This window comes from Furipterus horrens, unplaced genomic scaffold (assembly GCF_987537825.1).
Source record: "Furipterus horrens unplaced genomic scaffold, mFurHor1.1.pri manual_scaffold_12, whole genome shotgun sequence".
NCBI classification, from domain to species: domain Eukaryota; kingdom Metazoa; phylum Chordata; class Mammalia; order Chiroptera; family Furipteridae; genus Furipterus; species Furipterus horrens.
In genome coordinates, this window is record NW_028327182.1 from 48,548,174 (window position 1) to 48,575,996 (window position 27,823).

General features: G+C 37.7%; 1 protein-coding gene and 1 pseudogene across 1 annotated transcript in view; one reads left to right on the forward strand and one right to left on the reverse strand.

The window, feature by feature from the left end:
- Positions 1–6,159: 6,159 nt before the first annotated feature.
- Positions 6,160–27,823, forward strand: part of COG3 (component of oligomeric golgi complex 3) — a 69,148-nt gene continuing 47,484 nt past the window's right edge. The window contains exons 1-12 of the mRNA XM_090258398.1: positions 6,160–6,409; positions 13,707–13,853; positions 16,072–16,133; positions 17,180–17,345; positions 17,987–18,061; positions 19,215–19,307; positions 20,232–20,357; positions 22,906–22,986; positions 24,191–24,234; positions 24,897–25,023; positions 25,622–25,713; positions 26,770–26,909. Coding sequence (XP_090114524.1) covers positions 6,239–6,409; positions 13,707–13,853; positions 16,072–16,133; positions 17,180–17,345; positions 17,987–18,061; positions 19,215–19,307; positions 20,232–20,357; positions 22,906–22,986; positions 24,191–24,234; positions 24,897–25,023; positions 25,622–25,713; positions 26,770–26,909 — 1,324 coding nt within the window. The 5' untranslated portion in view covers positions 6,160–6,238. The remainder of the gene's footprint in view (positions 6,410–13,706; positions 13,854–16,071; positions 16,134–17,179; positions 17,346–17,986; positions 18,062–19,214; positions 19,308–20,231; positions 20,358–22,905; positions 22,987–24,190; positions 24,235–24,896; positions 25,024–25,621; positions 25,714–26,769; positions 26,910–27,823) is intronic.
- LOC149996146 (60 kDa heat shock protein, mitochondrial pseudogene) lies at positions 7,973–10,030 on the reverse strand (annotated as a pseudogene).

Here is a 27,823-nt window from a genome sequence, read left to right on the forward strand (position 1 = left end):
ACCAGAGTTTAGTGAAAAGAAAAAGAATTGTTTATTTGCACATAGTTCTGCCTCCTCCTCCCAGACCTGGCCTTAGGAAAGTCAGAAACACCGTTTCCCTACTTCCTAGGCACAGTTCAGCTTTACCAGTAGCTGCCAATCACTCAGTTCTGATTGGGGAGGTCCTTTCTGTGCTGTGGTGCCCTCCAGCTCTCAATGCAGAACCGCCTGGATTCTCAGCCTCCTTATAAGCTGCCTTCTTCCTGCAAACCGCGTGGATCTCCTCTCCTCAAAGCAGCCTGGAGGCCCCCTCCTCCAATCCACATGGATGGAGCACTTCTTAAAGCAGCCTGGAGGGACCTACGCCTCCAAGCCACATGGAAGGAGCACACGAGAGTGAGAGAGAGCTAAAATGTCCGCAGCTGCTTATCTATCCCTGACTGCGTCCTCTGATGCAGTGGGTGTTGCAACCAGTTCTGACCATTCACAGAACCCCCCACAGGCTCTGTAGGCTCCTTCCATACCAGCCCACAGTCCAAGATCCCTCCCATTTTCCTGAGCCTTGGAAGTAAAGCGGATCTTTGTGCAACAAAGTTTCCAGCCGCTAGCCCCAGGCATGCAAGGGCATCCTGAAAGCTGCTTCCTTTTTCCTATCTCCCAGCCGCAAACTCTGGGATTTGTTTCTGGACTCCCCTGTTTCTTCTGTAGCAATGTTACAGAAACAGGGGTGTCTAAAAACCCCTACAGCTTGCGGCTGGGGGATGGGGAGAAGTAAGCAGCTTTCAGGATGCCTTCACAAGCCTGAGGCTGGTGGCTAGTGACTTTGTTATGCAAAATGGCTTTAATGCATCCAAGGCCTCAGGTAGATGGGAAGGGTCTTGGACTGGGGGATGGTATGGAAAGAACACACAGATCCTGCATGAGGTTCTGTGAATGGTCAGAACTGGTTACTGCACCCACTTCGTCACAGGACGCAGTCAGGGATTTAAAAATAAGCGGCAGACATTTTAACGGGGTCTGATGATGCAGTTTTAAGGAAAGGACGTACCTTGCTAATTTGAAAAGGAAGGTTCTCCATGTGGATTACAAAGGACTAACCATGCAGTTTACAAGGAGGCTGAGAATCCATGAGATTCTGGATTAAAAGCTGGCGAGCACCATAACACAGACGAGGTCTCCCAATCAGAATTGAATGATTTGTAGCTACTGGTTAAACTGAACTGTGTTTAGAAAGTAGGGAAATGGTATCTCTAACTTTTCTAAAACTAGCCTGGTTTGTTAGGGGGAGGCAGAAATATGTGTTTATGGGTGTTTTTAAGGAACATGAGACTTAACGGCAGAAATCTGCAAATAATCTAAATCTATATAACTATTAAATAAACAATTTTTTTCTTTTCACCAAACTCTGGTATTGAGAGTTATAATTCTGACGGCGGGCGATCGGGCCCCTAACTAGAAGAGCCCGTGGGTTCTGTTTCAATTGGAGCAGCCCAGGGGTTCTGTAACAGTAACAGCCCCTAACCTAACTTACAGAGTTGCAATTTACAAATTAAAAGTGAAATCTGAATAACTCCTTACAAAGAAAATGTCATCTGTGAGGTGGGGACATTGAATATTTAGGGATGAGACAACTTTGACCTCATCTTTGTCCTTTTCACTAACTAGCCAATGCAATTGTCTTCTCACTCCCTCCACACTCACCCTCACACACACACACACACACGATATGAATATGCATGTGTATCTTTGTGTACATATGCACAGATACGTGCGACATGAGTGTTTACCACTGTATCAATTTGAATTAATATATGGGAACAAATACCAAAACTTGAATTAAATAAAAATAAGAATTATAGTAGAAAATTAAAACTGCAGTTATATTTGTCCTGTCATCTAGTGCTTTTGGGAATAAGCTAATTACCAGCTGGAAACAGGAAGAAATTGTCCATTATAGGAAATTTGTACTTCTTTGGTGGGGGGCGGGGGTACTAGATAATATTTGAAAAGAGCACTAGAGCCTGAAGCAGAAAATCCAGTATGTTGTATAACACTCTTTCTACTATATTGTGAGCAACTGCTGCATTGTTGAAATATATATACTTCTATGCTAGTATTCTGCAAAATTAAAACACCCCATAAAAACTGCTGTTATGCTCTTTCAATACTTTCTCTTCCTCATTCCTTCAGAATCAGCTGGTGACTAGGCACAGCTGTTCTTCCTTAGTTCTGTGAGAAACGCTCACAATAAAAACTGGGACACAGGACTTGAGCAGTAAAGCGAGGCCTTTATTCACGAGTCTGCAGAGCCAGGCGCACCCCCACAGCCAGGAGAATGTGCGCACCAAGTAGACAAAGGAAACTGGTTTTATAGTCTTAGCTTCCCCACCCTGAAATTGCCACCCTAAAGTGATTATCTTTTCCACCCTGAAATTGCCACCCTAAAGTGATTATCTTCTTTGCCCTAAAGTGAGAGCGATTAGCTTCCCCACCCTAATGCAATTAGCTCCCCCTCCCCTCTCCTTCTTCCCCGTTTCTCCATTACTGGTTACTCCGGAGTTACAATCTAACACGGTTATCTAAATGCCCCTGGCTGGTTTGGCTCAGTGGATTGAGCGTCGGCCTGCGAGCTAAGTGTCGCTGGTTCGATCTTCCAGTCAGGGCACATCAGAGAAGGAAAACTCTGACTCCAAAAAACCTCCGCTGCCTTGCAGCATACCTCTTCAGGGGAAAGGCTAAGGGAGTAAACCCCGACAGAAAATCTGGAGCCGGAGTCCCTAAGGCGGTTTGACGTTGTAGTCAACACCGGCAACTCCTGCGGCGCACCTGAAGCCAAGCTGTATTGACTCCGTCTTTCCCTTGGACCCTTCAGCTGCGAAGAGAGGGGGGGTCTGCTGCATGGGCAACAGCAGACCCCCCATATCACCCTGCCCAGGCTCTGTAGCTTCAGCTACACTGGAGAGGACACTCCAGCGTCATCGCAAGATGTCGATTCAACACGGGAGGAGACAGATACCGTGTCACTCCCGAGTCGGACTGCACAGCCATTCTCGGCGGTGCAGATAGACTCTTAAGAAGCTACACCATCGTCTCTCGAGACGGATGGGCATGGGCAACAGCAGACCCTCCATATCACCCTGCCCAGGCTCTGTAGCTTCAGCTTCACTGGAGAGGACACTCCAGCGTCATCACAAGATGTCGATTCAACACGGGAGGAGACAGATACCGTGTCACTCCTGAGTTGGACTGCACAGCCATTCTCGGCGGTGCAGATAGACTCTCAAGAAGCTACACCATCGTCTCTCGAGACGGACGGCTGCCGCCGCCGCCGACGATCTAAATGCCCCTTCTGTGGTTTGTAGATATGCCAGTGCTGTCAGCTCCCTTCTCAGAGACCCTCTAATTACATTTGCCCTTAAGACCCTTTAATTACATTTGCCCTTTGTTACTAATGACTTTTTACTGGTTTGGGAGTCACTATGTCCTTGTTTCTAACAGTTCCCTCAATTCTTCAATTCAAGAATAATTCAAGCATTATTGCATTGCATAGCTACCCTCTGTTTTCCCTCACTTCATCTCACAGTTGCTGATTAAACATTCAGCCTTGGCCCAGATCTTTTTCAAAGGTAACATGACCTGCATTGCACCCTTTAGCATGATGAATCACCAGTTGGTGAAAATGTTTTAAGGAATTAAACATAATTTTAGAAGAAAGTAGAGTGAACATGAATTTGGGATAATCTGCAATACAAATGTATTTGGGAGAGACTTTATATTTGGCCTTAGAAAGATGATGTTTGGAGAAGAATTGTCATCACAAAACTCAACAGGATTAACTTCATTTCTGAGATTTTTGAAGCTAGAGATAAGTCTGGTCTGAAGAAGAGAAAGTGTCTTTTAGGTACTTCAACATATATAGATCTTACATATCTGTACATGTTTATAAGATAATTTTCCTTAGGAAATAGTGGTGGATTGATGTGATGGGGCAATGATGCTCTGAAGCTAGGTTAAATAATTAAAATAAAAACCTTACTCTTAAACGCAGAATTCATTGCAAAATAAGGAGGAGGAGGAGGATGAAGAAGAGGAAGAGAAGAGGAAAATTACCTATTAGTAAACCCAGCCACTTGTAAATGTTTTGGGAGTGTTTCTCTTGGGCAATAAGCTTGTATACTATATCATTCTTAATTATATCACAACCATTTTTCTAAAGAGATAAATATTTTCTACAACATTAGAGTTTTAACTCTTGACTTTGAAATAATTTTCAACTTTAGGAAAGATGCAAAAGTAGTGCATAGTTCAAGTGTGCCCTTCATTTAGATTCCCCTAATGTTATTACTTTACATAACTATGTATAATAATCAAAACTGGGAAATTAACATAGGTATAATCGTCGGCAGCCGTCCATCTCGAGAGACGATGGTGTAGCTTCTTAAGAGTCTATCTGCACCGCCGAGAATGGCTGTGCAGTCCGACTCGGGAGTGACACGGTATCTGTCTCCTCCCGTGTTGAATCGACATCTTGCGATGACGCTGGAGTGTCCTCTCCAGTGAAGCTGAAGCTACAGAGCCTGGGCAGGGTGATATGGAGGGTCTGCTGTTGCCCATGCAGCAGACCCCCCCTCTCTTCGCAGCTGAAGGGTCCAAGGGAAAGACGGAGTCGATACAGCTTGGGTTCAGGTGCGCCGCAGGAGTTGCCGGTGTTGACTACAACGTCAAACCGCCTTAGGGACTCCGGCTCCGGATTTTCTGTCAGGGTTTACTCCCTTAGCCTTTCCCCTGAAGAGGTATGCCACAAGGCAGCGGAGGTTTTTTGGAGTCAGAGTTTTCCTTCTCTGATGTACCCTGACTGGAAGATCGAACCAGCGACACTTAGCTCGCAGGCCGACGCTCAATCCACTGAGCTAAACCAGCCAGGGCAACATAGGTATAATACTACCATCTAAACTACAGACCTTTTTGGAATATTTATATTTTAGTCTATAGTTTTCCCTTTTTCTATCCCAGGATCCAATCCAGGTTCCAGCTGCATCTAGTTGTGTCTCCCTCATCTCCCATACACAATAGTTCCTCAGTCTTTCCTTGTCTTTTATGACTTTGACACTTGAAGAATACTGGTGAGTTGTTTGGTAGGACATCCCTCAATTTGAGTTTTTTTTGATGTTTTCTCATGTGTAGAATGTGGTTTTGCATTTTTGGCAAGAATACCACAGAAGGGACATTGTATCCTTGATCTATCATATTAGGAGTTAAATGATGATGATGTTGACTTGATCACTTGGTTAAGGTGATGTCTGCCAGGTGTTCCCACTGTAAAGTTAATAGGCTTCCTTGCCTGCTACATATCTTGGGGAGATCATTTGATAAGTGCAAATTTCTGTTCTCAAACTTTCACCTACTAATTTTAGCATCCATCCTTAGATCTTGCCTTCTACAATTAATACTATTTCCCATTTATTTTTTTTAAATTCTTCAGTAAGGTACAGTTGTCCCTTCTCCCCAACTTACTAATAAGTATGGATTCATGGCTATTTATAACTTATGATCCAATACTATCATATTTTTGTTGCTCAAGACTACATGATTTAAATGGGAGAATAGTATTCCAATTACATGTCTGTGCCAGGAATTACTGATCGAATTATTCAATGTTGGACATTTAGGTTGTTTCCAGTTACTTGAGTACTATTAATGATTTCTGATTCACACAGATCTTTGCATTTTTATGTATTTTTATAAATTAGTTTTCTAACAGCGGAGTTATTGCATGTGGAAAAGTTTGTATTCGTGGTTTTGATCCAAGCAGCTGAAACTGTCAAAGAGGCTAGCGAGGCAATCACACAGTAACACACTCCACCCAGACTACCCAGCTGTAAATTGAGGCAGTAAATCTGGAAGCTCAAGAAAACCCCTGCCGGCCGCGTTTCTTATCACAACTGTGAACAACACATAACACCGAAGTTATTAATGTTGACGAATAGACTTCCGGTAGGGGCATTTCTATTTCCGTGTACGTCTACGTGGCAACAGGAAATACTTGTACTCCTTTAAAGCCACGTCTTGTCCTGACCTCAGCCCCGCCCACACGCTGTGGAAGCGTTTCCGGTTTTTGGTACTTCCGGCTCCGTACTGTCCGTTCCGCCCCGCCGCCGGTGTCTTGCTGGAAGCCCCGGCACTCCGGAAAGTGGCCTGGGCCTGTCCGTAGAGGTCCCACCATACTCCTGCAGCTGAGGGCTTTGGCGGGGTGGCGGCGATGGCCGAGGCGGCGCTGCTGCTGCTGCCGGAGGCGGCGGAGCGGGACGTTCGGGAGAGGCTCGCTCTCTGGGATCGGAGACCCGACAGCACAGCGCCGCTGACCGACAAGCAGATGGATTCGGTGCTAGAACTGAAGGCCGCGGCGGAGAACCTGCCCGTGCCGCCGGAGGTGAGGTGACGCGCGGGAACGGCGCTGGGGGCGCTCGGGCGGACCGTGGCCTTGCAGACTCCTGTCCAGGGTCTCTTTACTCCTTGATCACAGTGGCGGCTCGGGTAGGACAGACCCTTCACCTTCTCGGGCTGCCAGGCCGCTGCCGGCGACCGCCAACTCTCTCTTCCCGCGAGGGGACGGCTGCTAGGGCGTCCATTGGCCGGTGTCCGCCGCCTCCCAACCCTCCCCTTGTGGCGTGGGACGGAGCTTTGTCCTGGTGTTATTGCCCCGGTTGTCCCTATCCTCTGAGGCAGCCCTGCTGCTTCCGGACAGCCTCCTGTTGGTATTTGTTTCGTCGTCGGCAGCCGTCCGTCTCGAGAGACGATGGTGTAGCTTCCCAAGAGTCTATCTGCACCGCCGAGAATGGCTGTGCAGTCCGACTCGGGAGTGACATGGTATCTGTCTCCTCCCGTGTTGAATCGACATCTTGTGATGACGCTGAAGCTACAGAGCCTGGGCAGGGTGATATGGAGGGTCTGCTGTTGCCCATGCAGCAGACCCCCCCTCTCTTCGCAGCTGAAGGGTCCAAGGGAAAGACGGAGTCAATACAGCTTGGGTTCAGGTGCGCCGCAGGAGTTGCCGGTGTTGACTACAACGTCAAACCGCCTTAGGGACTCCGGCTCCGGATTTTCTGTCGGGGTTTACTCCCTTAGCCTTTCCCCTGAAGAGGTATGCCGCAAGGCAGCGGAGGTTTTTTGGAGTCAGAGTTTTCCTTCTCTGCAGAAAGGTTCTAATCCTGAACTAAAACTCCCATGAGGCAGTGGGTAAACGTATTTGTTTACCGCCTTAATAAATAACCCAGCGGCCTTTTCCCTTGGGGGCAAACCAAAACGTGATCACGTGTGACAGTTTCATTCATCGCACGTTGAACAGGGAGCTGGTTATGGGAGATCGATTTATTCGACCTATTGGAAAGCAATGAAAAAGAACATTCTTAGAAAGCTGGGTCATTATATTATTAAACAAGGCTGGTTTTTGGTTTTAGTGTCAACGTTTTTAATCGTAATTATCATTGGGATATTATTCATCTTACTCTTGTGTGATTCAATTCAGTTAGTTATAATAGCAAGAAGTACATTTTATGAATTACTAAATGTTTGACAACCTTTTTTAGTTGTGAGGCCAGGTTTAGTAGGACTTTTATTGGGAATGAAGTTCCTTTGGATTTTTTAAAAGTTTAAACAAATTTAACACAAGGATTGTCACATAATTGGATATTTCTCCATTTTGTACACAGTTATTCTTACTTTCTACAGAAAGGCTGCCTTTTTTGGATCATGACAAGCACTAAAATCATGATTTTAACAAAATAGTAGTAAAAATGCCTCATGATTTTAGTTGAAAGCACTGCATTGGTACATGCCTTTTGCACTTATTTATCAAGAATGTACAAATGTATTCCGTTGTATGTTGTCAACTGATACCAGTAACTGATACTTACAGTGATTTTTTTAAACATCAGTCAGCCTTTTTTCAGTCATTTCCTTTATGTGACTTTTCTGAAGTTATAGGTGAGGAGCACTAACTTGAACATCCTCTCACAGTTCTCTTTAGTAATGATAAAGCACTATTCCAGGATGAGAACATGCCACCTTCCGTTCTACCTCCCATTCCACCCATCCCACCCACCACGGGGTCTTTCTCTTCTTTAGGAATTTCTGTGACTACACACCTTCTGCTGTTGTTAATAGAGGCCACTCTAGCAGCATCCAGTAAAGCAGTTCTTACAACCTGAGTTGGATCAATGATCCCTTTTTCCACCGTATTCACAAAATCTCCAAACATAGTGTCATAGCCAACTTCTGAAGAACTTTGCATAATTTTCTCAACTATCAGTGATACCTCGACATTTGCGTTCTTAACAATGGCCATTGCAGGAATTTAGAGTATTTAAAATAAAATTTCTATACCAATTTTTTGATCTTCATTAGTTGGATTTAATGAGTCCAAGGCTAGAATGCATTGAACCAGGGCACAGCCCCCTCCCAGAACAGTGCCTTCCTTAAAAGCAGCTTATGTCGCAATGACGGCATCTGTTCCTCTGCCTTGGTTTTCATTCATTTCATCATGTGTCCCACCAACCTTCAGCACAGCCGGTCCATCTGAGAGTTCTGCCAGACGTTCATTTAGGTTTTCCTCCTCATATTCACTAGTTGTGATATCTTAACTGTTTGATGATTTCTTTTTTTCCCTTTTTAAAAATTGTTCCATTACGGTTGTCCCAATTTTTCCCTTGTTGCTCTCCACTGCCCCCCCCCCACTCCCATCGTCTATCCTTATTCTGTTGTCTGTTCCATGATTTCTTCACTTGATCTTAGCCAAAAGGCCGAGAAGCGATGTTCCATGATTTCTTGAATATGTTTTTAAATTTGAGTCTGTTACCTTTTTTTTTCAAGAGCATGGCATCATCTTTAGTCATAATGCCTGTCCAACTTTTCCTAACATGAGGCTGAACATCTTCAAGATTTAGAACCAATCCTTCAAACACTGTACCACCAATAGCAATAGCTATCTCTTTAAGCTGGTTCTTTCTGTTGTCACCAAAATCTGGAGCTTTGACTGCTACAATTAGAAGATCAACTTTTAGCTTATTCAAGACAAGTATACTTAGAGCTTCTCCATCAGTATCTTGAGCAATTATCACCAAGGGCTTATGGTGATCATCGGCAATTTCAAGAGCAGGTGCAATGGACTGACCACTGGAAATTTTATTTTTACTCAGGAGAACAGCATCTTGGAATTCACACTTCTGACCTTTTGCTGTACTAATAAAGTATGGAGAAATGTAACATCAATTAAAAATTTCTAATTCATCTTTTAGTGTTTTTCTGTCCTTTACTGCAGTGATGATCATTCTTCCAACCTTTTTCATTGCATCAGAAATGATGTTGCCAATTTCTAACATTGCACCTCTCCTGATTTCCACTGGATTAGTATTTTTGCTAAACTTCTCAGAGCCTGCCTTGGCAGTAGAGCATGTCATCGCCAGGGAGTAGTGTCATCCCCAACCTTTATTTGTATCGTTGGCAACATCTTGAACCAGTTTAGTGCTAATATTTTTTTATTTATCTTTGAAGTCAGTGGGTTTTGCAATGATCACACCATCTTTTTGTTACTTGGAGATTTCCCTAACTCTGTTCAGTAATCACTGTTCTCACCCTGGTGGGTGTGGCTCAGTTGGAGCATCATCTCCCAGCTGAAACGTTGAGGGTTCGATTCCCAGTCAGGGCACATATCTTGGTTATGGGTTCAGTACCTGGTCTAGGTGTGTAGATTCCAGATCTGGGCAGTTGGTTGGTGCTTCTCTCTCACATTGATGTTTCTCCCTTTCTCTCTCTAAAAAGCAGTGAAAAAGTGTCCTTGACTGAGGATAAAATAACCACTTTTTCCCTTTCGCTCCATAGTAACGGCTACAGCATCAGCTAAAAGCTTTACACCTTGAAACATTAACGCTTAAGCATTTGCACCAAATTTCATATCTTTGGCAAAAGTCTGAGTGTGATGAGGAGCCAGTACCCTAATCTGGTGAAAGACTGTGTAATCAAAGCATTTCTGTGGGGCAGCTGCAGGGCAGGCCATGGGAGTGGTGAGGCAGGTCAACTGTGGCAAGTGAAGGTAGAAGAATTCTTTTTACACTATTTTTTACTGTGTCCAAACACAGATTAAATCTAGAGACTTAAACTTTTTTTTTTTTCCTGCCCTCAATCTTTAGAGATTAAGAACTTTGATTTGAAAGTTCCTTCATTTTTACTGTTTCTTGCAGTGAAATAGAGGTGTTCTTTTTTGGGTTTATCTGTCCACTTCTAGCATGCTCTGCTGGGAGTAGGTTTGTAATAAATGAGGAAGTAGGTGGAAATTTCTTTGGGTTGACTATTAAAGTCTTTTAAGCTCTGGATAATAGACATTGTTTGCTCTATCAGTATTACAGTCTGTTTGTAATTGATTTGGCCTGATACTGAAGCAGGGTGCTTGGACGTCATAGTGGGCAGTGAGGGGGTGGAGATATTTCACAAGAAATATAACCCAATTTGTTTTTTTTTTCATGGCTCATAAACTATTCTTATTCTCATTGAGCTTAAAGGAAAGGGTTTGGAGTGAAATAAATGGAATCTTCATTCTTACCCAGTTGTTTCACATTTGTGCAACATAATAGCTACCATTAAACTCATTCAGCTATTGAACATATTTATATGGCTACTCTGGACTGGGAATTGAGGACAGAAAGATAAGTAAGTCAAGATCCCTAGCCTTATGAAGCTGATGTAATTATGATGATCATGAGCATGTAAAAAAAGAAAAAGGAAGGTAAGTTCAGATGGTGATTTATGATATAAGGAAAAAAACCAGGATGGTATGACATGAAGGGATGAGGTGTGTCCTTGGACAAGAAAGTAAGTCTGAGGTAAGAAGTCATAATGGAGAACAAGAATACAGCCATCCAAAAACTAGAGATGATAACATTTAAGCTGGAGGAAAAAGCAATGCAGTGCAGTTATTGCAAGTTAGTTGCATAGCACTAGTCCACCTAACTCTTAGCAAATATCATAAGGCCTTTAACTTCTTTAGAAAATAGCTCTCTCTCTTATGAAGGAGAACTAGTCTTATCTTAGGAGTTATACCTTTTTATTTAGTGTTAGATAAGGGAATTTGTGATGGACTATTTACATTAGAATATTAGGTAGACTGGTTTCTTATAGTCAGGACAATTTTTCTAGTGATGAGGGCCAACCCTTTTCTTTCTGCTGGACTGAGTAATTCTTGATAAAATGCTAAAATAATTTGTGCTGAAATTTACTGCTCCATTTGTTTTCCTAAAGGCTGTGTGACCTTAGATGTGATGTTTAACTTTTCTGAGCCTGTTTTATTCTTTATAAAATGGGAATTATAGTAGTTCTTATCTCATGGGGACTTGTGAGAATTAAACGAAATCATGTATGTAAAGTGCACATGGCAGGCTAGCTGCTAGTATTTTTCATGTGTCTTTTTCACTCCAAATATTTAACATCTTAAAAGAATAGAGTCTTATGATCCTGAGCTGGCATAGGTGTCACTCAGACCAAAGGAAGAAAAGAGATTAGGTTCCTTGAGGAAGGTTCTAAGACTCAATCTATACCTCTTCAATGATTTGCTGCAGAGAAAGTAACATCAGGTTTCATTTAGGGAATAAATTTGATTAGCCTGATTATAAAAGCGATTTTCTCCAACCCAGAACTGTGCAAGAAGTAAAGTTTGGGAGAGAAAGATGTATTTGCTTGTTTTTTCCTGTACCTGTTCAGCTGGTCAGGAAGGCTTGGTAGTTTATTATAGTTAGTACCCAAAATGTGTTAGTGTCCCTATTTGCATCAACTATAATAATAGCATTTTAGGACTGCCAATCAGGAGCCTAGATCTGTGCTCTTCTCTTGTTGGTGGTAAATGTCTACTCCATCTGGAAGCTGGGACAGTGGAAGTGAGTCAGATGAATACGGTCCTCCCCACTTCAGGAGTGAATCAGAGGTCAGAACAGGAAAGTTTGCGACACCAGCAACCCACTTCCTCATTTGCCATTCTATTCCAGGTGCTTTCAGAAAAGAAGACAGCTTAGTAAAGGTGCCTAAATTGGAGATTTTCTCATATGCTTTTATGTACTTCTTAGAAGAGGTTGCAGTGTGGCTTCTGTCTTGCTTTGTTTGAGAAAAAATGTTTTGAGTTAATGAGAACAAGGGAACAGGACAGGAAGCCTCCTTCTGCTTCTGGTATTTGAAAGTTCTTATGACTGAAAAGTATTTGTGCAAATAGAATGCTCTTTTTAAAATTTATTTATTTATTTATTTATTTTTAGAGTGAGTAGAAGGGACGGAGATAGAGAGTGAGAGAAACACTCTCAGACACCTGCAGCTGGGGACCTGGCCCGCAGCCCAGGCATGTGCCCTAACCTGGCATTGAACCAGCGACCCTTCAGTTCACAGGCCGGTGATTAATCCACTGAGCCACACTGGCCAGGGCCGAATGCAGTTTCATATGCTCAAATTATTATATTTACTCACAACAGCTAGAGTACAGATTATACCTGGAATATTTATAGAATCGTCTCAGGTTTCCAGAGTTTTCATATGATCTTATTTTTAAAGTAAATTGGAAGATAAATATTTTTTTGTTTCAAATAACAGACTGAGCCCATGTGTATGACACCCCTGGATCCTTTTGATATGACAGTAATAAATGTGTTGCACACCAAAAACAAAGATGGTATCAGTGACCTTGCAATTTTGATGAATTTATGGAAGTCAGGAATCATATGCTATTATGTGCTATTATTGTAAAAAATCAGTCTAAAGGATTGTATTTCTAAATCAGCAATGGTGTATTTTTCATCTAGCTTATTTTCACTTTAGAGAGAAAATACTGCCTTCAGATGAAATTTCTATATCTAGAAAAATAGGGGGGCAATTTCCTAAGGCGTGATCGTCTAAGGCCTTGGATCAATATTTTAATATTGTTGGATCTTAAATGTCATGCCCTAAGGGCTGAAAATGTATTGAAACAAAACCATTAGGCTCTTTTACAACTTCCCCAGCATCCACAGCTCTTTCTTCTAGGTCTAAAAATAGCTTGTCTGTATGACTACAGGTAAGTTAACACCTGGACTATCTTTAGTACCAGTGGAGAACTAGCAAGTTTTATAGGTCTGATGGCATCAGAGTTGAGGTGTTGTAGGTGGGGCTCTTCTGAAACCGATGGGAAACTGAAATTCTTTCTGTTTAATTGTAATTTCAAAATTTGTCAGCAAGAAGGTGTGGGTGAAGTATGCCCGCAGTGGAAATGGTAGAAGGAGTTAATGTTTACTGGTACTTAATTCTTGGTTGTGATTTGTTTTTTGTTGGTTGGTGTTAATGAGGTCAGGCTTTTGTGTTAGGTAATGGGGAGGGCAAGCTACTTTCAACAAGTAGCACACAGGTTTTTTCTTTGGTGATGGTTCACAAGGGATTCAATTAAGAAAATATGTGTTGATTAGCACAGATACACCACCAGTATTAGAAAGGTAACTCAAAAACCATACTTAACTAATACTGGGATATCAGTATCATGTTTACATTTTGAGACTAGCATTTAATATATAGTCTAGTTATAAATGTTAGTATGACATGGCATTTATTAACCTCAAACTATTTAATAGAAAACATTAATCTCTCAAAACAACAGAGGTGTAATAGCAATCTTGAGTTAAGAGAATTTTCAAGTTATTTAGATATCTTTGTGGCTGTTTTTTTTCAAGCTCCCAATTGAAGACTTGTGCAGTTTAACATCCCAGTCACTGTCCATTGCACAGACTTCAATAGTACCTGAATCTACAGAAGACATTCTTTTGAATGGTTTCATTTCCTTAGGAATGGAAGAAGAAAAAATAGAAACTGCACAGCAGGTGAGTGGCAGTATTGTTTTTAAGGATGTTTAGTTAATTTTAAATGTCTTGAGACAAGGCTAATAAAAAAGGTCCTAGTTAAAAGTTCTGAACATTTGAAACTCTACGGGGGGGGCAAAAGTAGGTTTACAGTTGTTTGTATGGGAAAAATACAATAATTAATAAGTAATAATATAAGAATAAATTGTTTCATGTATTCACAACTGTAAACCTTTTTGCCCCACCCTGTAGTTAACGTCAAATTGTTTTAGACCATTCTTGATTTTGTGTTAGTTGTGGCTATTAAGTATTTTAAATGAACCTTATGCCCAATTACATTTGTAATACAGATAAAAATATATTTCTAGTTTGGATGCTCATAGATTTTTATATTTATTAAGGTTTCAATATTTTCTGTATTTTTGACTTCCTCCAGTGTATATCTATGTTATGTCCCCACCAGTATGCCATGTGTGTATGCACATGCACATGCACATCCACAGACACATGCACATACCCTTCTCTGCCTATTGCTAGGTAATTTCTTTTTCAAAAACCTAAATATTCTCTTTAGATTATCCTTATAGCTATTTTTAATAGTAGCATGTACCTGGCTGGTGTGGCTCAGTGGATTGAGCATCGGCCTGTGAGCCAAGTGTCACTGGTTCGATTCCCAGTCAGGGCACATTACTAGGTTGCACGTCAGGTCCCCAGTTGGGGGCATGAGTGAGAGGCAACCACACAGTTAAAAAAAAAAAAAAAAAAAAGCATGTGTAATCTTCTTTTGGTTTTTGCTTATTACCGATTATAAACCTAAATATACAGTAGTTTCTTCTGCCACTTCCTCTGCTCTTCTTTTTGTACTATGAAGAATCAGAGCTGAGGCATTTACTGAGTCAAACATAAAGCAGATGTGCAGACTTGCATATATGGTAAGTTGAGATAAGCAGCACTGCTCTTAAACTCTTTAACTTTGGAGTTAGGCCCTGGACCAGAAAGTCACTTACCATCTTTGTAAGCTTAGGAAAATTACTTTATCTTCTTAGGTCTTTACTTTCCTTATGAGTAAAACAATGATAATTATATACCTATGTCATGGGATTTTTGTGAGAATTAAATAAGATGGTACATACATGTAAATCCATTGTGTGTCAGATATACAATCATTGTTCAGTAAATTATATAAGGTATTGTACTTGTCAAACTTAGTATCTTCAGAGAATAAAGCATACTTTGACTTCAAATCCCACTTGAGAATTATAGAAGATAATCTTGTACCAGGTCTGTGAACTTATTTGGACTTTAAAATAAATCTTCTGGATTAAATTTGCACACCTCTTTAAATGTAGAAAAATCTAATTATTGACTTAAACTTATATGTGATAAAATTAATCACTTTAAGCATATAGCTTGATGAGTTTTGACAAGTGTATAACTAGCACTATGATCAAGATATAAAATATTTCCATTAATTTAAAAAGTACCTGCATGCTTGTTTAAGGTGAGCCTACCCATCTCTTTTTTTAAAAACATTTTAAAAAAGCATGTTTTTCTCTTACTGATTCCAGAGAAAGGGGAAGGGAGAGAGAAAAAGAGGAAAAAAAACATTGATGTGAGAGAGAAACAGCGATTGGTTGCCTCCTGCATGTGCCCTGAGTGGGGACTGAACCCACAACCTGGGCATGTGCCCTGACCAGGAATTGAACCTGTGACCTTTCTGTTTGCAAGATGATGCCCAGCCAACTGAGCCACTCTAGCCAGGGCCCCATCTCTTTTTAATAATAGTTATTTTCATAATATAGGGTCAGAATTCCAACTAGGTTTAGCTGATACAAAAGTCCCATGTTCTTAAACCAATCTGATATATTATTTATAAGTTTATATTCTCACAGTTCCTGCTAGACAATATTAATATTTACTCAAAGCCCTATGTTATTACTCAAATTTGGCAAACTAGCAAATAAGCTCTAGCCTCTCAGGAAGAAACATTTCTTATGTATTATATATTTAGTACTCTTTCTTAATTAACTCTGAAAGTGGCCCATTGTTTTTAATATCCTCTGCTTTTTCTAGCATGTAGATATTGACTATGCAATTAAATTATCTCCTGTTTAAAACTAATTATTAATGTCTGAACCCCAAATTAGTGTTACCCTTTTTACTTGCTGTTTAGCATGTAGCAGCTTCTCATTTTGTGTGTTTTAGTTTTGTTGACAATATAATAATTTTATTTTTCCAGTTTTTCTCATGGTTTGCAAAACTTCAAACTCAGATGGATCAGGATGAAGAAACTAAATATAGGTATATGGCTCTTGGATTTGTTGGCTATCCCAATTTGCTTCAGTCACCTGAAGCATTTTGTAATCTGTATCTCCAATGAAATAACATTAGGGTACAAAGAAAACCTCAACAGCAATATTTTCTTTAAAAATAGCCAGGGAGAGGATTTGGGTCAACTGGCATTAGAAGTTGTGTAATTAAAACAAAGTTACATTGTAATTAATAAGTTTGGGGGCAGATATTGTTTTTTTTGATAACTCTAGAAAAGTTTGGGTTCAAGTAGACATTTTACAGGAACCCTAAGAGGTGTTTGTTGCCTTTCTTTAGGAGAGACCCAAGAGACTTTAGGGATGGCTACCTAGATTCTGGGGTGTAACTGTATTCTGTTTGTGTATATTGATAGCATGGGAGAAATGATGGTGTACAGTTTATGGCTGATTGGGGGTCTACAGCTTGAGCATTTGCATTTATTGAACATTTATTACATGACTATAATTGCTAAGTGTTGTGTTAGGCTGTTTTATGTATGATTCTGTTTAATCTTTATAGCAGTTCTGTGACCAGAGGTGATATTCTCATTTTATAAATGAGCAAACTGAGACCTAGAATATTAAGTAACTTGCCTTATCATGGAGACTTGGGCAGACCTGGGATTTGGACTTAGGTTTTCTAATTCTGAGTCCAAAATTATTCCCATGACATCACACTCTCAAAGGTGAAAGTGACCTAAAGGATTGACCTACTTGATACCTGGGATGGCCCTTGTTTTTCCCTGTCTTTGAAAGTTGAGCTTGTGATTTATTATCTTACATATGACAAGCCAGCTTATGGCTTTGAGGCTGATTCCTTTTGTTGTTCCTTTTAGTTTCAGTTATTTTCCTTCTTAAATATTGAAACAGTTTGTAACAAAGCTTTTGGTATATTTCTGAATATGATGACCTATGATGAAAAGTCCAACCTTCCTCCTAAAATTCAAGCATTTGGGGGGAAAAATGAGACTTTGTTTATTTTCTGTGCTCATTGGGGGAAAATATTATTGCCAATCCCTTTTTGGTTCTGTTTTCTAGACAGATGAGGGATTACTTGTCTGGGTTTCAGGAGCAGTGTGATGCTATATTGAATGATGTAAACAATGCTCTTCAGCATCTGGAATCATTGCAGAAACAATATCTTTTTGTGTCCAATAAGACAGGAACTTTACATGAAGCCTGTGAACAACTCCTAAAAGAACAGGTAATTTGCAGTAGGAGAAAGGGCCAGTGAGTATATTTACTATTTTATTTTAAAATAGATGAATATAATTTAATTCTAGTTTCCTTAACTTCTCCAACTATATATTAAACACTGCACTGTATGAGGCCCTGCAGTGAGCATGCAAAATATTACATTGGCACCCTGCTTTCATTCTAAATAAGCTTATGTGAACAAGGGCAAGGGCAAGCTTTCCTATGTCTTGAACTGCTAAGTGTCAGTTCAGTTTCAGAGTGAAGAGAATATATTAGTTTGCTCTGTTCATTCTTTATCGTTGATACTTTTGAAATAAGCGAGTGGTTGTGGCAGTGGTGGGGTTTAAGAAAAGATGAACTGATCTAGGTTGTGCTTAGATTGTGACTTAAAGGTAGAATATTTAAGTTACTAAGTTAGAGTTTTCTCTATGTGTGTTCTGTTTTTTAAAAGGCAGTCGTTTACTTTTTTATAAGATTATATATAATCTATAATAATCATTGCTTATTTTAGTTCATGATTGCAAAAATCTTTCAGACTTATTCTGAAATCTTATGTCCAATGTATATCAATTCAGTGTAATGTTGAGACTAAAGTGTTGATTTTTATGTTCTTATAGTAACTAACTTTTCTTTTTTAAAAAATGCAAGTCGGAACTTGTTGACCTGGCTGAAAACATTCAACAAAAGCTTTCCTATTTTAATGAATTGGAAACTATTAACACAGTAAGTGTGTTTTTTACTTTTTCTAAAGTTAGTCGCTTTACTTTATATTTCCCTTTTTGAGTATGATCTTTAAACCTGAAAATTAACATGAGTGATATTTTAACTTACTAGTTTGCTAACTGAAAGTATACGTATTTGTGGCTGATGGACATACCATTACCAGTTCAGATTTTTTCAAGTATGATTTAAGTAATAGTTATGTTTAAATTATACTATTGTTATTAAAAATCTCTTTGGTTACCTCTTAGAGTGTCTTATTTATAAGCTGTGTAAGAAATATTAAATTTTAAATCTTGCTGTGGTTAAACCACTACTAATAATAAAAATATCTTTTAAACTAATTGCATATTTAGTGTGAGGAAAAGTATAGCCCTCGTAATACGTACTTGTGTCCCAAAGTAATAGTCTCAATAAAGACCGCTGTATAAATTATATTTTTGGTTCATAAATTAATCATAACTATATGTACATGTTATTAAAATATTGAATTAATCATAAATATAATTTACTAAAGAGATAGAAATAAAACTAGTATTCAGTTAACAATGGAATACAATGGGAAATAGTTCATTGTCAAGCTATTTGTATATCAAGATAAGAAATAATTGGCTGGTTTTATGTATATTATACTTATATTACATTAAATATTGTATATTATGTTGCTTTATGTTTTAATATATAATTTTGTACATTATATTAAGTATTTATCACATACAATATCTTTATATTTATATTAATATTATTTTATGCTTTATTATAGTTAACTTACATAATATGACTGCTAAACATAATACTAGTTAATTCTTTAATCTTGGGGAACTAGCCAGTGTTTGAAAGTAGAATATTTATGTATGTTGTAAAGTACTAGTAAATGGAAGTCTGTGGAGTACAGTGGAGTAATATACAATGTTGGCCTGTTCATCAAGAGCCCCATTAAAGCTCATTAGCAATAAACTGAATTAAATCAGTATTCTTTTTTAATTGTCCTTTATTGTACACATGGGCTACATTTGATGATATTTTGGTCACACAAAATGTAAAGAAATTAGTATAACTGTGTTGTATCCTAAAGGAAAATATGCTAATTCTGATACATAACTATCAAGTTTTATTTATATATTTTTTTATGAATTAATATTTTTTTCCCCTCAAGAAATTGAATTCTCCTACATTGTCTGTGAATAGTGAAGGATTTATACCTATGCTGGCCAAGTTAGATGATTGTATAACATATATCTCATCTCATGTAAGTCATGGTATTTCTGTATGTTTTTAAGAAATCTTAACATCCCTATTAATTTGCTTCTTAGGCTGTAAAGTAATTATTTCTTGTGTAGGGAAAAAATATCTCTCCTGTACTTGAAAAACTGTGGTAAATTCTGTCATTGTTGATAGTGATGTAAAAAGTACTTTCAGCTACTGAGGCAGTCCCTGGAATAGAATGATGTCCTGAACTGACACAGCTTTATTCCATCTAAAAGGATGAGGGATTTTTAGGCTATTGAATTGCTATTGTGCTAGATATTATTCCCTAAGGATTTCTAGCTGTATTTATTTTCCCAACTTCTATTCTTTTCCTAGTTGAGCATGATATATTAGCCTTGAAGTCTTTGGAATATTGAGTATATTTTACTCTAAAAATTGCAATATATACATATATATATATATACACACACACATATATATATATATAGAGAGAGAGAGAGAGAGAGCTTTGTGTGCTCTCTCTTTCCATATATATATCCTCACCCAAGGACATCCTTATTGATTTTTAGAGAGAGTGGAAGGGAGGGAGATGGAGAGGGAGGGAAACATCTATCTGAGAGAGAAACATCGATTGGTTGCCTCTCACATGCACCCCAACTGAGACTGAACCTACAACCCAGTCATGTACCTTGACTGGGAATCCAACCTGTACTCTTGGTTTATGGGACGATGCTCCAACCAACTGAGCCACACCAGCCAGGGCAAACTGTAAATATTTATTGAGCCCTTGCTTTGTGTCAGGCATAGGGGACTTGGCTGTGACCAAGGCAGTCACAATATTTGTCATGGAACTTTCAATCTATTATATATATATAACTTTGTAAAAAGACATGTTGGTTTTCATTAAAAATTTGCTTTGTCAATGTTTGCTTCCTTTTTGTAAATCTTTTCCTTTCCTTTATAGCCGAATTTTAAAGATTATCCTGTATATTTACTGAAGTTTAAGCAATGTCTTTCTAAAGCTTTGCACCTCATGAAGACATACACTGTGAACACACTACAGAACCTCACAAATCAGTTATTAAAAAGGGTGAGTTAATGGGTGAGGTTTATCAAAAAATTCATTTATCTACTATAATCTTAGTCTGATAGTAGTACTTAGAAACTCCAAAGTTTTTTTTCTACCTCATATTAAATAAGAATATGCATTGCAGTTTTATTTATAATAGGAAAAATGGTTGTATTGTGTTTGTCCATATGAGTCTTAATTTTTCAAGAATATATACCAGTGTGGGAAATATTCAGTACTAATGATAAATAATAAAATTCAAGCAGTTTGTCACTTAAAACATTTTCTTATCTTTTTCATGAAAATGTTGGAAGGAAGTACACCAAAATAATAAAGGTAGTTCTATCTGAATGGTGGGATTATATATGAGGTATGTCTGGAAAAAGTCCAGCCATTATTAATATAATAAGAATGGTTTGTGTGACATTGATGTAACCTGTCAGACAAGGAGAGTGAACTGGACTGCACATGAACAATGATGACTTCACTGTTCTAGTCAGTGGGGGAGGTAGATTCTGTTAAGTGAGCATGTGTACTGCATGACCATTGCATTCAAAATGACTGAGCAAGTAGAGCAATGAATCTGTATCAAATTTTGCATAAAGCTTGACCATTCCTCCATGGAAACTACTCAGATGATTCAGAAGGCTTTCAGGGATGATGCAATGAGTGCAGCACAAATAGAAGTGTGAAACAGATGCTTCAAAGAAGGTCAAGAATCTGTTGAAAGTGATCCATGTTTTGGAAGGATTGCAGGAAGCATGTTGAATGTGTACAAGCTGCAATCAACAAAGATTGGTGATTGACAGTGCGAGAACTAGGAGCTGATCTGGGGATTCCAAAAACTGCTGTGCCTGAGATTTTGACGCAGGATCTTGGCATGAAACATGTAGTGTCAAAACTCGTTCCATGGCTTCTGCTACCGGAGCTGAAGGAACATTATGCTGCAGTTGCTCATGACTTGATTCAGACCTCTACCAATGAACCAGATTTCCTCAAGAATGTCCTACCTGAGGTGCATTGTGGGAAATGAGGCCCAGTTGTCTGAATGGAAGTCGCCTGGCTCTCCATGCCCAAAGAAGGCACCACAAAATTGCAGCAAGATTAAGACCATGTTAACTGTGATTTTTGACGGGGAAGGTGTTCATCATGAGTATGTCCCTACAGGCCAGTGATTAATAAGGAGTACTACATGGATGTTCTCTGTTGGTTGAGAGATTCAGTTCTGTTTCATGAAAATGGGCGCAGCTATGGGCAGCTGGTAATTGGCAGCTTCATCATAACAACGTGCCCATTCAAGCATTACATCTCGGGCAGAGATTTTTGTCAAAACATCGAGTCATCCAGGTGACTCAGCCCCGCTATAGCCTGGATTTGTTGCCCTCTGACTTATGCCTTTTCCCAAAACTAAAATCGCCTTTGAAAGGGATGAGATTTCAGACCATCAGTGAGATTCAGGAAAATATGATGGGCCAGTTGATGGTGATTGGGAGGACTGTGTGAGTGCCCAAGGTACCTCTTCTGAAGGGGACTGAGACATCGTTGTCCTGTGTACAATGTTTCTTGTATTTTGTCTCTTCTTTAATAAATGGCTCTATTTTTCATATTGCGTGGCTGGATGCTTTCTGGATAGACCTTTGTATGATGGATAATTTGGAATTTTTTCTTTATATATGATGGATAATTAAATTTTTTATATTTAGCAAATGTATTTTTAATGAATGCCTCCTAAATGCTTGGCATTGTGCTAGGAATTATACAGTAGTAAAAAAGAGCTAGTAAGGTCTCTGCCCTCATGGAGCTTATATTCAGGAGAAATAATTAGTAAAGAAGGAACCAAACAAATTACTCATTTGCAGACTAGTAGATGCTAGGTAGGAAATTAGCAGAATGATAGCTTAGAAAATAAGAGTGGAGCTAGCTCAGATGGTCATTGAGCACATTTCTTTGCTAAGAGTTAAAACCTTAAAGATTATGCATTTTATTTTTAAGCATATTTTCTAAAGAACATGGAATATCTTTTTGGTTTTCAGTTCAAAGCCACTGATATTTGGGTTGCATTTTTACCATTCACATTGTTCTTATTGACAACAGCCAGGCTATATGATTTTTCTATTGTAAAATTTTTGATAAGTTTAGGAAACTAATACCTAATAAGTACTACTACTACGGTGTATAGTGCTTTACTGTTGAGCTGCATATGACTTCATGAGTATGTCATCACCATTTAATGGGTGCTCTGAATCTCAGAGAGGTTATTTGGTCATTGTCCTCCTCAGTAAATCATTTGAGTGTGAAGCTTAATTTAGGTCTGCATGCTGCCAAAATTCACGTATCATAGGGTAAATAAACTTTAATTATAAAGAGGAGAGAGGTGATGATACCTCATATTTATTTTCTATTGATAGCAATAATAATATTAATCTCTTTTTGAGATTTTTCTTTCTAAGCTTTTGGTTGGTATAGGGGCCAAGCAGTAGCTATTTGAAATGGTGTGCATCACATTTTCTGAATACTTACTTGTTTGCTTAATTATCTTCCTTCCCTGTCCTCCCCCATGTTTCTTTAGGATCCTTCATGTGTACCTAATGCAGACAATGCCTTCACACTATTTTATGTGAAATTTCGAGCTGCTGCCCCCAAAGTCAGAGTAAGTCTGTTGACATAAATAGAATATTGCTATGAAATTTATTTAGCTAGGTTTTTAAAAATACTACTGTATGTTAGGCCCTTTGCTTATACCAGGAAAATGAACACAAATGAAAGAAAGGTAAGCATTGTCCTTACACATTACATGACATTATCTTAGAGGTGCCTTAGGATCACAGAGCAGGAAACATCTAGCTCTTAAGATGCTTAGGGGATGTTTCTAGGTGAACGTGATACATGATCTTAAACTACTTAGATTTATAGTGAACTTGAGGGGATTGGTTGCTTACAGAGAATACAAATGGTTAATAAGTATGAACTTGGCGTTTAGCAGGGGAGAATACATTCAATTTAAGGTTAAATAGCATTTTTTTTTTTTTTGCCTGTTAGAAACTGGCAGATTAAGGTATACCAGTAATTATGCTTTTGAGGATTTAGTGAGACAGGCAATACTGCTGATAGGGATGTAAAGCAGTTTCCTTTTCAAAAACATTTTAGGAGTATGAATCAGAAGCGTATAAAAATATTTATCTCTTATGACCCAGTGTTGGGGACTCTCAACCGGTAAGTAGGTGATTGTCATTATACCAGCTTTACATGATAGAAAGTGGAATCTCAGAGAAGTGAACCAGCTGTCTTGTGCTTAAAACAGTTACGGGGGAGCCAGCACTCAAACCCTTCAGTTTTGTTCCTAGCCCAGAGTTCTTGATCTCTGGGTTCTTATTCTTAAGAAAGAGCCAAGACGTCCAATAGTAGAAGAATGGTTGATTTATGGTGCATCTACCCAACCCCATAAACAAATTTAAACATGTTTTAAATAATTTTTATAATAATTCATTGAGTGTTGTTTACTAGATGCTCAGACATTATGCTAATGCTTTTTATTTACATTTTCATTTGATATTGAGAATTATTTAATAGTAGGAAAATGTTTTGAAATAATGTTAATTTTTCAAAAGCAGATTATAAAGCTGAATATGTAGTAAAATTCCAGTTTTGTTTAAGAAGAAAAATATCGTAACTATAGAGTATGTATACAAAAAACCGAAAGAATATTCTAAAATATTGACTGATTATTTTGTGATATTACAGATGATTTTTGTTTCAACTTCTTTGTGTTTACAGATTTTCTAATAGCACGTAGAAAGTAGTTACTAGTATAACTAAAACAAATGGACTGTTAACATGTTTTCTTTATCCTGTAGACTCTTATTGAACAAATAGAACAGCGATCTGAAAAAATACCTGAGTGAGTACCTAGAAGTTCTTCAATTTCCAAATTACCTTCCTCTTGTACTATTTTCCCCAGTCTGTTATGTCCCAGGTATTTTCTGAGCAATTACCTTGCATACTATGCAAGCTTTTTCTTATAGCACATAACTTATTTGGAGGGGTAACAAGATAGTAGACCTGATGTAGTCAGTGTGGGCGGCATCTCTGTTTATTTACTCATTTTTATTGAGGTATAATGACATACAACTTATTAGTTTCAGGTATAAAACATAATGATTCAGTAGAATCACCACTGTTAATCTAGTTAACATCCATTACCATGCATTATTACAGAATTTTTTTTCTTGTGATGAGAACTTTTAAGATTTACTCTTTTAGCAACTTTCAAATATGCATTGAGTATCATTAATTATAATTGCCATACTATACATTTCAGCAAGGCACCTCTCTTTCCCCATAGCAGGATTTTTTTTGCATTTGGGTAGATGTAAGATGTCTACTTTTGGAAGATAAATCTTTTGTTAAAAGGGTAAATATTTCTAGTGTTTAATGAGGGTAAATGAGAGGTGACCATAAATCTTTAGAGGTTTGGCAACCTATTCTGGGGTTTAAGATCAGATTTAATTTACATATCTGAAATCAAAAGTGTATACTACCATCTCACTTTCTTTTCATCAGATACCAACAACTGCTAAATGATATCCACCAGTGTTACCTTGATCAGCGGCAGCTCCTTTTGGGCCCTAGTATTACTAGTACTGTAACAGAGTTAACCAGCCAGAATAACAGAGATCATTGTGCTTTGGTAAGTTTCTGCTTGTTTTGGTTTAATGTTAAACTTCCTCTGAAATATTTCGATACCCTAGAAGCTATACTGGTTAAGTAAGTTTTAATTTCCATATCAACAAACTTAAATAATTTTTTTTTCAGTTATGACAAACCTAGTTTAGTAATTAGCATTCAACTTGGCAAAATATTCTCATTTTGATCTATTTTTTGAAATACGAAGATTATCAAATAAGTATTACTCCCTGAATGGTGAAGTTTCAAAATTTGTGGATTTATCTTAGCTTTTGCTGCAGAGATGCTTTTTTGCTTAGTGTGATTTTAATTTATACTTTAGAAAAATACATATTCTTTTTTTTAAGTACCCTTTATTCAACTACAAAAGTGATTTATTTTCATTGTCAAAGGTTCAGAAAATAAAGCATAAAAAATAAAAATCACCTAACTTCACATTTTGTAGTAAACCATTGAAAACCAACCATGTTCCATGTTTCAGTAAGATGTTTTATGAATATATATACATAATCTCTTTGCAAATAAAATATTTGCTTTATTTCATAAATGTTAGAATTGTAGTGTGTCTTTAACTGTAGGTGGTCTGTATTTGTTTCCTGCAGATTCGCAGTGGCTGTGCCTTTATGGTCCATGTATGCCAGGATGAGCACCAACTTTACAATGAATTTTTCACAAAACCAACATCAAAATTAGAGTAGGTAGTACACAGAGTTTGACTTTTGTTTTTAAGATTTAATTTACTAATGATCATAATGGCTTATTATATTATGGGAGTGTTCTTAAATTAACTGACAGAATGTTTTAATTTTTGTGGGTGTGTAAACAATATTATTGAGTGGGACAGTGGTTATTTTAAGATAAATATGCAATTTAAAGGTCAGCATGCTTTCATATTGTTGATAATGTAATTATGGAGACAGTTTGGTATGATAGTAAGAATCCTGTGTAGGGAACTAAGTCTTGGGATCTAGATCCCTTTATCTCCACTAAATATAATAAATCCTTATACTTAAAAAATTCTGTGATTCTAACTAATTAAAGACTCTTAAGAATACAGACACTACTTAATATCCTTTAAAAATTTTTTTCTAAAAGTGTCTTTCAGATACACTGTTATTAACTTTCGGCTTCTTCATATTTGCAATGTGGACTGTTACAAAGATCCCAAGACTATGACCCTCGTAATAGGGAAGAGATAAATATGTCTTATGGTTTTGATTGGGTCCATCACTTTTGATGAAAGATTGCATACAGAGAGATACATAGACAATATGAAGAATATAGACAGCTAACTTTTTCTTTTCAAATGTTTTTGTCAAAACATATGTCCAGAGTACTTTGAGTTTTTTTTAATCTAAATCTGTAAGTTTTCAAGAATTTTGAATGTATCTTTCCTGGGGAAAATATTACCATTTGGTTCACAGTGATGTAGACTATAAAAGGATAATTAAGTCTACCGAAATACTTTTTATTGTTTTTGAAAAGATATATAAGAGTTATTACTGAAATAAGTAAAAGTTGTAATGAATTGGGGGCAGCTAATTTTAATTGATTGCTGATTGTTTATTGATTATTGACTTTTAAAACAATGCTTTAAAGAATTAATTTCAGCCTTTCACTCCTCATTATATAATATTCCCCATACTATTTTTCAGTAAATTTTTACTATGTTTATTGGCTGGAAGAAATCAAAGATGCCTGTTAAACTGAAAAGATTACTACTAAACTGTGTTTTATTTCTTTATTTTAGTGAACTTTTGGAGAAACTGTGTGTATCATTGTATGATGTCTTCAGGCCATTGATCATTCATGTTATTCACTTAGAAACTCTTTCAGAACTTTGTGGGATTCTTAAAAATGAGGTGCTTGAAGATCATGTACAGAACAATGGTAAATGATGAATAGAAATGATAATTTCAAAGGTCTTTTAAAGTATATCTTTGGCTCAATGAATTTGAAAAAGATTAGCTCTTTCTCCCCCTACCCTACCATCTATATAAATTTAATATTTTTGAAGCCTGGGTTAATGCCTTGTCTTTTTTTGAATCAAGATGCACCTTATTCTGTGACTATACATACAAATTAAATGGGGGAAGCATTTTAAAACCTGAGCAAAATTAGTAATAAAAAAATTATAGTTATTGTTCTAGCTTCCGAAATACTGAGAGAATGGGCCATCAGTTTTATGTTAGGCATTTCTGTTACTTGAATACATAAGATAATTGACCATATTGTGTACTCTTGATTAAAAAGGAATTATTTCAGCATACACATATAGTAATGATTCATCTTTTTGAAATTAAAAGTAGTTCTCTGAAACAGTTTTACTTTATCTATGTGATACGTTCCTATTGGATTTATCATAGAAAATGATTTTCCTAATGAGACTTAAGTACCTTTAAAAAATACCCTTCAAGTAATCATTTTACTGTCAGAGATGATTTGACTTTCCTTAAGAGATACTGTAGGTTTGTTACTCTTCCAGAGTTTTTTATTCTATTGCATTTAGTTCATTCAAAGATGTACATTATTTATGTTTTTATTTTTATGAGTTTATTTGAGCCAAACTGATGAAATATGCCAGTAAGCAAGATCTCAAATGCTCCAGAGAATAAGTTTTGCAGTTCTTTTGTGCATTTGAAATTCAGGAGAGCATTTTCTTACATTTTAATTCTTCTGAATTAAAGATGATTTTAAAAATTAATGTGAATATTTATGTGATTTGTGTAGTGTCTTCAACTCCCCAGCCATTGAGATGCAGTTACGGAATTACTGGTGTGTCTTAACATTGATGGCATCTTAGA